General features: G+C 40.1%; 1 protein-coding gene across 3 annotated transcripts in view; it reads left to right on the forward strand.

Moving 5' to 3' along the window:
- The window catches only part of RRAS2 (RAS related 2), a 45,875-nt gene extending 29,377 nt beyond the window's left edge, over window positions 1-16,498 (forward strand). For 2 of the 3 annotated variants that reach the window (XM_030039290.1, XM_030039288.1), the window contains 5 exons: window positions 2,970-3,057; window positions 3,796-3,898; window positions 6,267-6,375; window positions 14,442-14,560; window positions 15,041-16,498. In XM_030039290.1, coding sequence (XP_029895150.1) covers window positions 2,970-3,057; window positions 3,796-3,898; window positions 6,267-6,375; window positions 14,442-14,560; window positions 15,041-15,128 — 507 coding nt within the window. In that variant the 3' untranslated portion in view covers window positions 15,129-16,498. Of the gene's footprint in view, window positions 1-1,917; window positions 1,940-2,969; window positions 3,058-3,795; window positions 3,899-6,266; window positions 6,376-14,441; window positions 14,561-15,040 lie in introns of those variants that run through there. The other variant, XM_030039289.2, reaches the window with a different exon arrangement.
- Window positions 16,499-16,726: the final 228 nt, after the last annotated feature.

The raw sequence follows: 16,726 nt of genomic DNA on the forward strand, positions 1-16,726 counted from the left end.
TGTTGGATATAAACTTGCTGCTTTAGGTGATCTACTAATACTGCTGTGTGAGAGTGAAATAAATTGATTTCAAATTCTCCCTTTTATTTAAAACTTGGCATACTTTACCGCTTTATAGATGTAAAGGGTCAGACAGTAACTTTGAATTCTGCAGGACAGAGAAATGAAAGTTGAAGCTGGAGAGGGTTAGAGAGTAACTTCAGAGCATGTGCTCTATCTTCCAAGTTAGAATCCTGAATTTCTAGATATACTGATGGTGAGACCATGGTTTAGTCACCTAATGTTTTTTTTATAAATACCACTTTCTGTTTCCTTAATGAAACATAGGACTTAAGTTCCTTTCCTTATGATTGTCCCTTCTAAAGTCAGATTCTGTAAATTATTTATTTACACATTTGTATGTTCTCATAAGGGAATTTCTCTTCCATGTTTCAAAGATTGTTAAAGGCCACAGAAGACTTGAGACCTAATTTATAGTTTATGAATAAGTGAATTCCTCAAAAAATCTGTTCTTAAGCTCCTGGATAGCACTTTTTGAGTCATGGATGCAGGCAAAAGAAAAGACAAGAACAGTTTTGAAGGCTGTGTTTTTTCCTCTTTAAATCTGCAGAGAAGCAGTAAAGGAACAGCTTGTAGTCTGAACAGCATCTTCTGGGGCTTGTTCCGTGGTGAGATGTTCTGCTGTCTGCAAATTGGCACTCTTCTGCTGGAAGACTTGAAGTTTGTTTGTGTGCTCCATTTAGGAGCCCATACCTGTTGGTTTGTTTGAATTTGGGGGGGGGGAGATTTTGTTTGGGGTTTTTTTGTTTTGTGTAAGTGGGGTTTTGGAGGGGGTTGAAGGGAGGAGATTGCTTAGCCTGGCCGAATGTTCTAAACAAGGGAGAAACCATTTCTTTTCCAAAAATGAGCAACTTGACTTACGTGAAGCACTGAGAAGGGAGTGAATTACAGCATCTCGTGTGTCACAGGTATCTCTGGTGGGACAGATTGCTAGGATTTTATCCTTCTTGGAGCGGAACATGGTGGTTTTAATGTTATTGCTACCTGATGGTAGCTGGTTACACACTGGTGCCATTGATGCAGAGCGGCTGAGACTACTGTGTAGGTGTATCCCGAGAGGACAGTTTATTCATGTCTGCTTAAAATGCAAAGGAGATGATGTGCAGAGCTGTTCAGTGTCTCTGCTCTAGGGGTCAGCAGTTTTTCAGTGTGGTGCCAGAGCTAAAGCAACAGGTCAACAACAACCTGTACGTACTCTTCCTGTAGCCAACTGCATGATGGTGAGCTTGTGGTATATGAGCATAGGTTATATATAGTATACGCAGCTGGTAAAGTGTGTTAGAACTAGCGATGTGTTCCTCCCAGGAAGGCAGCTGCGGCTCAGCTGATGAGCTCTGCTGGGGAACCCGTGTCCATGCTGTTAAACCAGAAACCTAGCGCGAACGTGCACAAATGGTGGGAGGCAGCTGGGTGCAGCCAGGACACAGTACTGCAGCCAGCCCTCGTAGGCAACTCCAAATTGAAACTGGACAAGAACCAGTACAACCACATTAATAAAACTGTGTCTGCAAGAACAGAGTTAACTGTATTCTAACGCTGACAGTGATGTGTCTGGAGAAGGTTAGTGGGCTAGTGCTGTAACTTCAGTTATTTCTTTTTTTCTTTTTTTTTTTCCCCTACCATGACATCTGTTAACTTGAATTCGGTAAGTTTAGAGGAACAGAGTGGTGTCTTGTTTGTATCTTTGTGTGATGGGAAAGATGCTTCAGTGAGAACTATTAATTTTGACATGAACAGGGAGATGCACCCTGGTTTTGGTGATACCTGCTTAATGCAAGAACAATACCTGCCTTTTTTTTTTTTCTTCCTAGGAGCCAATATGTAGTTTTAAAGCATTCCTATTTCCTTACTGGCTTACAGAACTGAGTAACATATGCAGGTAGTACTCCTCCAGCTACTGTGGTATTCATTTGGGTGCACACGTGCCCGATGTGCTTGATTTCTGAACAGTCAGGGTAGTATGCATCCCCGCTGGCTGCTGCATTGAGCACGGCGGGGAGGAATTTGATCAGAGTTCGGATTTGTTATGCTGATCTGCTTTAGTTTTGGGTGAAAATAACATTGCTATGACTGCATGCAAGCTACACATTCATCTTTTGAAATCTGAACTCGTTGTCTTCAGATAGTATTGTTACCCCAGTATTTGATACCAGGTCACCCAGTCTCTAGAAAGATGTACCAGAGTATGCTTTGCTCTGCAGTTCTGGTGAGAACAGACTGGCAGTATCTGGTGGAGCCTTGGGCTTAGGCAATGGGTGACACATGGCTTATTCTGCTTTCAGGAGTTGTCTTTCTGGAGGGTGTGTGTGCTTACAGTCACTAAAACCAGGAGAGAAATGCTGGGAAAAAGGATGACACACTAAACTTTATACAGCTTACAAACTTAAGTGCCAGCAGTATGGAGCTGTTTATAGAAATTGTTATAAAACTGCTAGAGAATTCTAGAAAGAGCTGAAAAAATCCTGGCACTTCCTAGAAGTTACTGCCTCTGGGAGCAGGGCAAGAAACGCTGGAAACTTTTGTGAATTCCAGAAAACTTCTAAACCCTACCAGAAGTTCAGAGAAACTTAGCACTTACTGGAGACCTTAAAAGCTGTTAGAGACTAAAACTTTCTAGGGATTCCTGCTGGGAAATTCCAGGAGTTACCAGAAATCTCTAGAAAATGCTAGAAATTCTGTAGGTATCCAGTAAATTCAGTGACTCTGCTAGTAATTTCTACAATTTACGAGTGTTTACTAGGAATAGAAAAGCTGTTACCTGCTATCTTTTTGGATAGTGGCAAACGGTTATATACAGGTAAAACCTGCTCATCTTCCCTAAGCTGCCAAGCATACAGTTTTAGCATCTTACTTGATGAGTGTCCTATATGTGCTTGTCTTACACACAAACTTGTTTTTATTTTCTGCAGTCCTATTTTGTTACGGATTATGATCCAACGATTGAAGACTCCTACACCAAGCAATGTGTCATAGATGAAAGAGCTGCGCGCTTGGACAGTAAGTAGCCTGGCTAAAGCACAGTACTAACAGCCTGTAGCTGTTGGTGCCAGTGCTGGCATCTGTATGCATAAAATGTAATGCGGGTAAACAACTGTGCAGCATGTGGTTTTTATGTAAGTGTGTGGCTGATAAAAGCTGCCTACCTTTGTTTTATTAATGAGATACCCAGGATTTGAAGTCCTTATGCCTTATTTATGTGCATCTCAAGTAAATTGGATGTTTTTTTGAAGAATTATTCCCAAAGCCTGAGTGCCTACAAAACTAGAAGAATTTACGTAACTCCTGGCAGTTACCTGTGTGACATGGTGGAATGAAAAACATGTTGCTTGGCTGTTGTGTGCTGCCTCTCCCAAGTGCAATATAAGTGTTTTGCTTTAAAAGCTTCAGTTCTCCCTTGTCAGTGATTTCTTTAAGGACAAACCAGCAACCTTCCCAACCCCCATCCCTAAGTCCTCTCTTAAGCATTTTCCAGCTGTTTCAGCTGGTTGTGACTTAGCAACAGTCCACCAAACTTTGTTGTTCAGTTTGTTTGGTTGGTCTTGAATTGTTCAGTTGGTCCAAGAACTTGTTGGGAATCTTAGCAAAAATCCAATAGTATCTGTGAAAAGTGATTTCTCCTTAATTACAATATACAGGAGAGGTTCTCACAATATTCTGTTAGGAAGGATTTTTTTTTTTCTTGGTCTATACTCTAGGAACATGAACTATAGTAATCGGTGTTTTGCTTATGTTCAGTTCTGGATACAGCAGGACAAGAAGAATTTGGAGCCATGCGTGAACAGTACATGAGGACAGGGGAGGGTTTTCTGCTTGTTTTCTCAGTCACTGATAGAGGAAGGTAAGCCTGATGTCAAGTTATTAAAACAAGAAAGTTGTAATTAATCTTAAATTGCTACTTATCCTTTATTGAAACAATCTCAAACAGAAAGATTATGTATGTGTTCACTCTTAGATTCTATGGTGTGATGCTCTTTCAGCCCTGATGAAAACCTATTTTAAACCAATCACTTGCTGAAAGTATCTGTCTCTTGCAATAGATGACTTGCAAGTATACACAAAAAAATGACAGCTCTATTCAAGCACTTCATTACAGTCCAGAATACTAGTTTCCTGGAAGCGATACAAGTTTAAACTAAGGGCAACATGCTATCAGTTCATCGGTCTGATCAGTTCTTAGAAATATCCCCTTGCTGTGTGGTCATCAACGTTGAGTGCCTGGCTCTGGATTTCTGAACAGGGGTACCCAGTTCAGGGTATGTCTCTGCAGGCTTTTGCAGGCAGTCCTTACTCTGCTTACTCCCATGAATTGACTGGAACCTGCATAACTGATTGACCGCAGAGTTGAGATGAAACATGCCTTCTTAGAAGCTCATGGAGCTTGGTCAGGTAGCTCCTGATCATTTTAAGAGTAGGAGACTGCTGTGTATATACAGACAGTCGCTTAACATTTTGGCTCCAATCTTCCTCCACTGAGCTTATCAGATATGTAGTAATAAAGGAGAAATACTCAGGGATCTGTCCTTCCACTTGTTTCAAGTTGCAACAGAAGAGCAATCAAGTGACAAAATTTTGTCTCTTCCACCACCTCACCCCCCTGCCCCTTACAGATTCAGTCTAGGCTCTAATAAGTTACTTATCTTATGAACAGCTCTGTAATGAGAATTAAGATAAATTTTCTATGGAGCATGGTCATGTTTCTGTTGGACCTGTATCTTACACTTAAGAATGCTGCTAAATGTATAAATTCTCTTGATGTACTGTTCAGAATAGACTCTTAGGCTTCTGTCAGAGATCTGGGTCTGTGAATTTCAGACATACTGAGCACTTGTGTTAACATAAAGATTTTTGCTGCAGAGGACTGTAGATTTTTTTTGAAGTAGTCACGTGAACTCCTTGGTTTGTCTAAAAATCTTAAGTTTTTCTCTGTTCTTCTGGCTAAGGGTCTGCCTTGATTTTAAGCAGGTCTTGACACATTAAACCTGTATATTGCTGTCCTCTCTGAAGTCCCTCAAAGACTTCTGAAGAGCAGAGTTTTCATTTACCTTGCCTGTCAATGAAGTAACTGCTAGGGGTGTCTGTCCCTTGTGTGGTAGAAAGTAATTCTGTAGCAAGACGAAATCTACACGACTTAGTTGGTGACTTTCAACTCTTCCTCCAGCTGCTACAGACTTCTGAGCAGAGTATTGAACCAGCATACCTAAATGGAGGTCCAGCTATGCTTAGTGGCACACTTCCTTCTAATTCACCTTCCTTCTCATAACTGCTTTGTATGGATGAGGTGGATTGGCACTGTCATATCTGACTACATAATTTTTTTTAATGCGGCTTTCTTACTGATGATCATCTTGCTTTTAAATTTTAGTTTGCAAATCTGAGTGTAAATGGCTTCATATGCCTGGGACTAAACATAGTGCTTGGGAAGTCTGCTCCAAAGGACGTGTAATTGTCTGCAAGCATCCATGCTGAAGCTCCTTATGTAGTGAAGTAGCTTTAACAGTGTTTACTTGAAAGCAGTGATTTTTTTTTTTTTTTTTTTTTTTCTCCAAAAATCCTTGTTTAGGCCAGAATTAGCTTGTTTAATATACTGTCCTTGGAGAAGTTTTCTGCTTTGCTCACCTTCCCTTAAGCACTGCTGGAATATTCCTTACTGAACAGCATCAATACCTGGTATAACTTATTTGGTAACTGGAAAGCTTTCTGATCATTTAGCCTTGCCATTTTTTGGTTCTTCAAGAAATAAAATTTTCCAGCTTTGACAGCTTCCCCCAAAATTCCTAGAAGTAGCTGTGGAGGTTGCCAGCTGAAATTGATCACCAGGGTCTGTAGACTGTAGTTTGAATATTCTAGCCAGAGTTGAACTCCAAAGTCAATATTTGTAAAATGGACTGTGGTTGCTTGATTCTCTGCAACACATTGGCATCCGATTCCCTCTAGATTGAGACACAGTAAGCATTTTGCTTACCCTGCAGCCCCACCTAAGTCCAGTGCATAGCACACTGCTAACTTGAGGATTCTTTTAGTTTGAGTGTTGAATGATTCTCTAACTGGTCATGCTGTGACAGTGGACTCTGGAGTGCCTGCAGCTGTCTGTGCTTGTGTGGCATGACAGGGCAAGTCCAAATAGGTGACTCATCATTTCTGAATTTCTACAGAACCTGAGAATCTATGAATTAGTACACTGATACTCTACTTCTATTCTTTTACAGTTTTGAAGAAATCTATAAGTTTCAGCGACAAATTCTTAGAGTGAAAGATCGCGATGAGTTTCCTATGATTCTAGTTGGTAATAAAGCAGATCTGGACCACCAAAGACAGGTAATTAATTTGCTATTAGTTACTGCTCACTTTCTAGAAGAAAGTTTACAGTTTTCCTCCCCAAAATAGAGTGGGAACAAGAAACAAATGAGAAAAAAAAAAATCAGATCATGCTAACTGATTCCAATGCAAGAAACACAACTACACTCAGTTTCTATACTTGAAGAATCTTAGAAGCATGATGGCATTCCACATAGAGCACATGTTCTGGCTGACTCAGTGGGGTTATGTTGAGACCAAATCTATTCACATCTACTTGAGAGTTTTCTGTCATGACTTGATTACTCAGGCATGAACGTGTCTAATTCCTCTGTTCTGTAACTCACCACAGCACGCTGTGCCAAGCAGAGTGCATTCCAGCACTAGCTCTAACGATCCTGAGACTTCAGTGCTGTTGCTTTTACCGTTCACTGCTGTCGTGTATAAATGAGTAGCCGTTCACTGTTTTCTATTTGGCCACTCATCTTCTGCATAAGTGACTTAAAGCTTTAAAAGTTGGAAGTACAGCAACACAATTACTGTTGTGTTTATGTACCTTAAAGTTTTGAAACCAGTAGATGTCAACCTCACCTCTAGTTGTAAGAGAGCTTAAAAGATTTGGTTTAGAATGCTTTGAAGAAGATTTAAATTTGTTCTCCCTGTTTACTCCTGATTTTTCATGAATCAAATTGATTTGAGCTGAAATGAAAATAATCTTACTACATCAGCAGGAAAGGAACAGGCATCAAACTTGTTTTCTTCTTCAGCAACTTATTTCAGAAGTTTACTATTTTCTCCTGAGACAGTAAGATGACCCTTAAAGCTTGGTAACAAACACATGATTGATTTTTATCTGAGAGTAAACTAAATATTACTAACATTGCTGTAGTTATTTTAAGAGTTTCACAAGGAAAACACAGCTTTAAACAACAAGATATTCTCAGATTTGTGTCCCAGGACATGACTTAAGTTTCTGTCCACAAATGCTTACATAGGTTTTGTTCTTTGCTAAATAAAATCTTTTCTCTGTCAAAAAACAGTGGCTGGAACAAGAAGAAATTAGGTTCAAAACAAATAATGTTAAAGAGTTTAGTGGGTTAGTATGTTGTTGTTGAAGGAGTTTCCTGAATACAACATAAAACCTTCAGTACAAAAAAGTCCCTGTTGAGTATGCTTCCTTGATTGTCACAGCCTCTTTGCCCCAGAACCTGTGTAGAAAGATCACGATAAAATTAAAACCTATGCAGAAAGATACTGTCTTGAAAGAAGTTTTCACAGAAGTAGCTCACGAAGTCATCAGAAGTAACTTCGTGTGCTCACACATGCACAGAACTATCAGACGACCCCTGAGACAGAAGTGAAACTCTTTCACTCTTCAGTTACCATCGTGCCCCCATCAAAATTCCCGAATATAGCCTTGCAGGTCCTGGAACATAATGTACTTTATCTCATGCACTAAAGTTGGCATGGAAATCATGTAGGTGAAACTGAACTGTTCTGCAAACTGATTGCTGAAGGACAAACATCCAGATGCTTTGGGAGGGAAGTAACATCATTGCTGTCACCTGAGTTCTCAGAGGATACCTGCAAATGTAGTTTGTAATCCTGTAGATCCATTTCTAGAAACAGTTCTGAACTTTGGTCTCTGTCCTCCACCCTCCTAATGTTATGACACTGCATCTGTTTCTCCCTTAAAGGTAGAAAGAGGTGCCTGTCACCTGTTCTCCTGCTAGTCGCTCTGCACCTGATTCCTAGCTGATTTTTCAGATGATGATGGGCTGGTACATGTTTGAGCTCAAAGTAGCTGTTTTCAAATTGCTTAACTTCATAGTTTTGCTGCTTATACCTGAACACAAATAAGAGCATATGTTCCCAAAAGCTCCTTTTGCTTTTTATGGCTATATTAATTGCCTTAATTGATAAGGTGCTGAGGAGCATAACTTTTGGTGCTATCACTCACACAGTTTACATGCAAATTGGTGGATTTGTGACTTCCATCATAACTTGGGGCTTAGACACCTGTAACTGAAAAAGCACTTCCAGGATTGCTGAAACAGCTACTTGTGTGTTCTTAACTCTTCCCTGCCCCTTCCCCTGCACATGGTGTGTTTCAGTTGGCCTTAAGTCAGTCTGAAGGAATCGTTTGGGGATGCTGAGCTGACGTAATCAGTCCCCAGAAGGGAGAGGCTTAGCTCCCCCTTGATTTCACGTTCCCGCTCTTCCCTTTGCTGGCCCTAGCTCTCACTTGAAGCACTTTGAGTTGAATCATCTCTCTAGACGGGGAGGAAAACAGATGAGCTGGAATGGCTTTCTGGGACCTGTGTGAGTTAAATCAGCTTGCAGAAAGATTTGAGTGCCAGTGCTCAAAGCATGAGAAGGCGTGGGACTGTGGCTGGGAGCAGAGCAGGGAGGAGTTGGGGTGGGGGGAAGAAAGTGAGACCTCGCCTTTTGGCAGCAGCAAGCAGTTAGATGTTATCAGCTGGATGTGAAAAGCAGCCGGAATCTCCACTTCATCGGTGGGGTTGTTTCTGGTGGGGCTGTTTCTGCTTTGTCACGCGAACCCTCGGTGCAGGCACCCAGCGAGTTGGACCAGCTTGCTTATCTGGCTGAAAACTAGTCCTACCACCGTGCCTCTCTGCGTATGGAAAAACTTCAGCCTGACAAGCAAGGTCATCCTGCTCCGGCTACGGGTTTGCTGCACAGGCAGCTGCGACAGGAGGTCTGGGGGCAAAGGTGAGAGTACTCCCCCCCCTTGGTTAGGAGTGCTGGGGTGAGTGGGAAGTGTGGGGTGTCCCCAGGCTCTAACTTGTGGGCAAAATGTGAGAAGTGCTAGTTCTCTTCATTTTTTGCATTTCCAGTCTGCTGGTGTGTCAGGCCTCACTTTGGTTACACCGAAAACCTCACCAGCCATGCTAGAGTGTCACACTGCACTCCTTTTGCTTATCTGGCAGTTCTACAAGAAGTCAGCTTAACTTTCCTAACTTGTTTAATTACAAATGTATGTTTTTGAGCTTCAGGATTTAAGTAGCATTTTTAGAAATTCAGGAAGCTGGGTGTGAGTTTTTAGAGCAAAACTACTTGCACTAGACATCTACCACCTCTTTCTGAAAGATAGGAGGCAAACTAGTGAAGTAATAGAGAACACATGCTAGCTCTGAGAGCATAAAACTCAGTTAATTTAGTGTGTGTTTTGATCGGCAAATGATACTGAATAGAATTAACAGACAAATCTTCCTGGAGCCCAAAACAGTTAAACATGTACAAAAGTTTTGGATATTTCAAGGGTCTGACCCCACCTTTATGCAAGTAATCGTGTTTTGTAGTTGAACACAGTAGAGAGTACTATCACTGTGATACCATAAATTTGGAAGCAAATTATGCGTAACTAATAATCTTTGTGTGGTGGCAAATGTTTCTCAAGAAGAAATGAACCGAGTTGTACAGCAGAAGTGCACAGATGATAGTATGATCTTGATGGTGTTGGGGCATTCCAAAGGTGTAGTCTAAAATAGTGGCGGCTGTAATATACTATCGGTCAGCTCACAGGTGTTTTTGGAAGAAGAGAGGTGAAAGAGGAAGTTTGAAACAGTCATGTGCTACGGTAATAATTGTATAGCTGAATGAAGTTTGGCAGACTTCTTGTAACTTTGTATCCTTTGTGGTATGGGAGGCAAAGTCCTCAATATCCACAGGTTAGGTTGACAAAGAAAAATGAGTTATTAGAGGTTGAGCAAGTGTTAGTCTTTAGAATGTCCTTGTATGATAAGGAATAAAGTTACCAGTGTTTCCAGCTTCCCCAGTCACAGATTGGTGACTGTGAAACCAAAATTGAAGCACCATCTCTCATTGCTCTTTCCTTAAAATAAATGCTGTGTAGCAGTCTTTCTCTTAAATGGGTTAATTCCGTACAACTCAACACTGGATGTTTTTACAGTAAGACAATTCAGTAGAGCACCAGATGTTTTAGTAATAACCACTACTGACGGAGGAGTAGACTTGTCAGTGCAGGATATGTATGACTTTTTGTAGATAACTGCTAGCTTAAACTGGGTCAAGTCTGATCATTCCCCAGATGGCAGGGTTTCAAGGAAAATCCAAGTTGCAACAGGAAAGTGCTTGGGTTTTATTAAATGCTAGTTTTTGCTTTTGCATCATGACTGAACTAATACAGTGACCTAGTGCTAAGATCATCTGTGCTGCTAGATACCTTTAAAGCAAGGTTTTAAAGAGAGGTCCAGGTGACTTCAGTTTATGCATAGATAGATGATGAGCAAAGCTGATGATCCCAGGCAAGCAGCCTCCTGCTTTGACCTTGATCGCCATCAGCCTAGATGCTAGCAAACAAGCGGTTAATATGTTGGTTTTGCAGACTCACTGCTTCACAAATAACTTGGCCTGAGATGGCTTATTCCAGGGGGTGGATGGGTACAGGGACCTCGGTGGTGGCCTACCCAAATTCATTAACATTTCTTTTTGGCCTTTCTCTTAACTATTGTGACCTGGTGTGAAAGTGTGACAATAGCTTCTTGAGATGGTAGATTTTTATGGCCATATGTAGTGAAGCCTCTGTTCTCACAGATGCATTGTACCTTCAGGTCTTCCCATGGCTTGCCTGACTTTGAGCTTTATAGATAACTAGCAATCAGGCATCTGATGCAGTATTCAAACACAGCAAGTCAGTCTGAATATGTGTCAGTGCTTCATAACCACAGTTTGTGTGCACCAAAGTGACCTTTTATATGGGAATGCGGACAAAATAGAATTAGTGGGCAGTGAACTACCCCTTCAGAAAAGCATTGTAGTAGCCCACTGTAAGCATGAACAAGCGGCACTTTTGGGTGGGCTGGTGAGGCAGAAAATCAGGATGACAGATGCACTCTTCAGGAGTGATGGAGCTCTCGGCAGGAATGGGCAATGTTTCTGGGCGGGGAGCACTGTACGGTGACCACAAGGAGGTAGAAATGGATTCCTCTCAAACCTGAGGAAATTGTTACCTGCTGATGCAGGTACAATGTGGCCCTTGGTCTTGCGTAAGTGTCCAGGCAAAATACAGATGCAGTGTTAGGTTAGGCAGCCTCGTAGAGTTGCTTTAGGTGGAGGAAAAACCAGAAACTTCAGAAATGAATATATTTCTGATGGTTCTCAGCTACAGTAGTGAAGAGGGAGGACCACATGAGATGTTCACAGGATTCTTGCACAGATACTCAAAGGGAAACTCTCTCAGCAAGAAGACTGTTAACTTAGGGAGCTGGGGAATAAGCTTTTCCATGTTTAACTTGCTCACTTGCATCTTCTGTAATGGTGTTTAATTAGAGAAACTTTTACCAAATATCTGAACAGTGTGAATGAATGATACCCAAAAACAAACAGTAAAATATCCTATAATAAAAGATAAGCATTGTGATTCCCATTTGTATTCAGCCTTAAGCTTACCAAAACTTAAGAGACTTTGACTGCAGAACCAACACACACACACGTATGCACACAGTTACTACCAGAAAATCTGTGGTTCTCTTTACTTCTGTCAAAATAAAATACAGTGTTCTTTGAAGAAAAAGAATTTTGTTTTTATTTTGCTGGTGACACTTAAGCTCTCCCATCACACATACTGAAAAGCCTGTCATGACACAGGGTTGTTGTACATGAGAAGGGAAAATAAAAAGATGTAAATTCATATCTTTTTTTTTTTTCCAAGTATTTCTATGTTTGTACTTACTACATTTTCCTCAGCTTTGAAAATGGAACTGGTATGTTCTGGCCTCTAATTTACAGCTTGGATGCTGCAAATGCTTCTGTAGTGTGCCCAAAACCAAATTTCTTTTTTTAAACTGACTTTGAGGTCACTAAAGTTGATCACAAGCTACTTGACAATATACTTGTGAGATAGACAAAAAGATTATTTTGGAATTAAGCAATCACAGATACTCTAGTAAATACAATAAGGACTTTAATGTTGCCCCTAATAATGCAGAATATTGTGGAAGTGTAGCTTGACTTTATTCCAGTATTTGTTTGACTTGTACCTCTAATGTGCTGTAGATAACAGTAATGAAGAAAGTAGTAACCACATATGTTTAAAGACTGGGTTCAGTTTCTCTTCAGGACTATACATTCTTTCCCGATTATTTATTTTTATTAGACTTTAGCCTCTCACTTTCTGGGGCTACAGTAGACTATGGAGGGATGAAGAAAAGTAAAGGGGTTTGCTTTTGCAAAAACTGCCATATCCAGACTTTAACTTACTTTTGTCTGGTGAAGGAGGCAGAGGTGCATAGAAGGTTCTGGAAGCCCTGATGGAAATTTTGGGGGATTCTGCAATGTCATTGATGTGCCAGAAAACAGCTACAAATGTTTCTCTAAGTGCAGCCTTCATAAGCTTTGGAATAACGATATTTCAACATCTGGGGCTAGAGAGGAAGGTGGAAGTGGATTTGTTAGCTAGTGGAGCAAGAATCTTGAGTATCATTCAGTTTTCAGGCTGCAGTGGAGGACTGAAGGATCTCAGTCATTCTCACTTTGTGCCCTGCAGTTAAAAGTGCAGCTCCAGTAGTTGATCTTGGGGTTGGGTTGGTTTTGAGGGTGGTTTTTGGCTTCAGCTAACGGTAATAACACTGAAATAAATGTAGAGTTTCCGTGAGTGTTTGAGATCACCAGATACATCCTGAGTTAGTACAGCTAATGGCACAAGGTGCTGGAGTTCCTTGTAGAGCTTCATGAGGGTTTAGTGGGAGCAGCCCTCAATTCAGCAGTAAATGTATGAATATAAAATACCAGTGGGGGTGCTAAGGACAGAGGAATCAAAAGCGTTGAGATGCTGTGCACGAAGGCGCTCAAACCGTTTGTGTAGCTGTTAGGAAAGTATTTTGCAAGCTAAAAAGTACTGCTGTATCTTGCGCTGTGGTGAACGCTGCCAATGATGCTTTTCTATTCCCATCTATTTCCATTTCTGTGTAGCTTCTTAATCTAAGTGAATATCTGAGTGCCTCTTCAAAAATAAATTAAAAATAAACACTCATACTTTTTTGTTCTCATCATATCAGTCCTCTACGTGCTGGTTTAACGTTTTTCTGTGAAAGCAGTGTAATCTTTGACATTTCTTCCACTAGCCATTGTCTTGGCAAAATCTGTTGTACTTCCTTTTATCGCTGGAAGCTGCCCTTTCCTCCCTGGCCCTGGGGGTGACCTTCCCGTTGAAGCCTTGCATGCCTTGCACTGCTCAGGGTGGCCTTCTGTTGTCTGACCTCGCTGCTTTCTACTTCATCCAAAAATACACAGTGACCTCCTTTGGTTTTGCCCTGTGACTGACTGACTTCTCCTTCCTATAATGGTCCACTAGCTTCCTGCCTTCTGCTTCATGACTTCAAATTTTATGCCATCTCTTTATGATGCTCATTATTTCTTCTTCATCTCCCTTTCCTCTGTCTGAAGGAGTCAAGAGATAGACAGGCTTTTTCTTTAATGTCTCTGGATAGCCTGCGGGCTTCATGGATTCTTAGATCTTTTGTAATTTAAGCTATGTTTAAAACTGGCTGTATTAATATTTTGCTGTGTCATAAACAGATTTTTTTTAAATTACTTTTATAAAGATTCAGAAGCTAAACATCAGTTCTTGTTTTAAAACTAGTAATCTGTTTTTTTTTTTTTTTCTCTAGATTTAGCTGGGACAGGGAGAAGGTGAATTTAGCAATAGTATTCACAGTTCTGTCAGTAATCTATCAGAGGCTGACTGAAGCACTTGCTTTGAGGAGGGAGGAGTGAGGGACTCTTGTATGCCTGTGAAGGAAAACTTGGTCTTGTTATGCAGAACTGAAGTGAAGAGGAGGCAGCTGCAGTGAGGGAAATTCCTTGGAGGATCAGTCTTTGTCTAGTGCAGAAACTTTTTTAAAAAAAGTCTTCACTTGCGTTTGAAAAGATGCATTACGTGGGTTTGTTTCCCAGTCATATTATGTGGACAGTGTGGAAACTCTTCTGTGGCCAAATAAGCATTATTGTTTGAGGGAAATAGATCCTTAACATGTATACGCAGTGTCTACTGATACGAACATGCCTGCAGAAGCCTTGAACTTAATGGTTGGTGTCTGTTACAGGTGACGCAAGAGGAAGGTCAGCAGCTAGCACGGCAACTTAAAGTAACATACATGGAAGCCTCAGCAAAAATCAGATTGAATGTAGACCAAGCTTTTCATGAACTTGTCAGAGTTATAAGGTATGATAACTTGAGACCAGGTAATTAATGTCCCTACATTAATGGATAGCTACGGCAAACGTATTGAAATGTAGTGGGAAATCACTAAGAAAATTCTGCCTGCTGTTACCTGTAAACTTTGACCAATGTTCTCCATTATAAATTATTCCTGTGTATTAGGATTTCCTAATAAATGTTTACATGAATGTAGTGTGTATTTGAAAGAATTTCTTCACCTTAATGTCTCAGATTTTATTGATCACCCAGTAAGTATGCCTGATAGACTAAATCTGAAATTGGCCTTCTGTAAAAAATGGTGTTTCTTTAAAAAAAAAAAAAAAGGCTAAACCCAAAACCCCTCTATCACTCACTTAATCAGTAGAGTGTCAAAAGTCAGTCCATCCTTTACAGAAGTGTAAAAACTGTAACTTTAAATACAGTATTTACTTTTATTTAACTGAAAATGATTCTATGAATTTAATTTGAAATACCTATTTCCAGGAAATTTCAAGAACAAGAGTGCCCTCCTTCACCAGAGCCAACACGGAAAGAAAAAGACAAGAAAGGCTGCCATTGTGTTATTTTCTGAGAATCCCAAGAACCAAGCTATCAGCTGCCAGATTTTTTTTTTTTTTTCTTTCCATCATTTTACATCACTTCTGGTATTGGTCTAGCCTTATATGTGCATGTCCTAAAAGTGGTCACCAGAATAGCCTTAGTCCAAGAAGCTGGCAGAATAGTTCTTGAAGAAGACTCAGTCATTCTGGGGCAGACTTCAAAACAAAACACTAAGGCTGCTTCTTTAATACCACAGTTCCTTCCTTCTCTCCCTTAAGAGCTTGCACCTTGTGGAGTTTTATTCGCAAAGGAGATGAAACAAAACCGTGTAGGACAAGGTGTTGAAGTTGTGCTTAAGTTGTCTCTTGTGAATTAATTTATTTTTACTTCTGACATTTCATTAGCTATTACAAAGACCTATATTGAAGTATAGAGAATACTTTTAAAAAAAGGGGTGGATTGGCTTTTTTTGCCCTCAGTTAAATTAGACTTGAGTATTCAGCTAGCCTTAAGAAACCTACACTGAATTTCATTGTCAGCAAAATTTTTCATCTGTCATTTATGCTGCAGTTTTATTTCAGTGGCCAAAACAGTCTACTGTATTTATTTTATGAATCCAGAACAGCTACAGGATGATTACTACTACTATTAGGATATGGCCAAATACCTGAGCTCATTCTGGATTGAGGCATTTCAGCTTATTAAGAAATTTCACATCATTTGTTTGGAAACAAATTGTGTCTTCCTTTGTATTTCTGGGTAAGGGATTAAGGAAAACTAAAATTGTAGCTGTTTTTGTTTCATGTGATATAAAAATGAATTTGATCTTTCCATTGTCAGAGATGATTAAATGTTTTTGCTATATACTTTTATACATTATTTTCTTATCAAACTAGTTAACAAGTATTTTTATATGTTTGTAAGCAAATATGCTTTCACAGCATAACTTGTGTATATGTAAAGATGAGTATTTAATTCTCACAGTTCACTTTTAACTGACAAAATGTGGGACTTGCCAAACTGTGGTAAACTTCTCCGTACTCTTCCGGTTATACCCAAGAATGGCCAATTATGTGCCAGCCCAGCACACCCATAGAGTAAAATCTAGTGTTGTGTTTTAATGAATTTCAGTATCCCTTACTAAAGACTGACCATTATGTGAATTATTAAACTGTAAGACTTTTAACTGATTGTTTAGTTAAACTGTGGATGGTTGTTTAATTTTGAGTTCTGTGGATTGTGTTTAAACAATTCAAGAGTATGGTCCCTGATATTGAAATACTGAGTGGTATTGCACAGTTGTCACCTTACTGAATGTGTCCAACAGTTCTTTGAAACTTGATTATTAAGCAAACCCTTGTATAACTTCAGGTGCTAGAATTAAAGATGATCTAACCATTATTGGGGGGTAAGCACATTGCCTCTTTCTGACTCTCTTCCAAAACCTGAATTTTTGGGGGGTGGGGGGAAGAAGGTGGTGGTGGGATCTGGTTAGGAGATAGATATGCATGTCTGCATGACCCTTCTTCAAGCTTGGAAGTAAAGAAAAGCCATTTTAGTTTAAATCGTGATAGATGATAAGTGCTGATGTTTGTTTTGACTTGAAGCATGTAGTCGGTGGTCTATCAA

Source organism: Aquila chrysaetos, chromosome 16 (assembly GCF_900496995.4).
Source record: "Aquila chrysaetos chrysaetos chromosome 16, bAquChr1.4, whole genome shotgun sequence".
Taxonomy (NCBI): Eukaryota; Metazoa; Chordata; class Aves; order Accipitriformes; family Accipitridae; genus Aquila; species Aquila chrysaetos.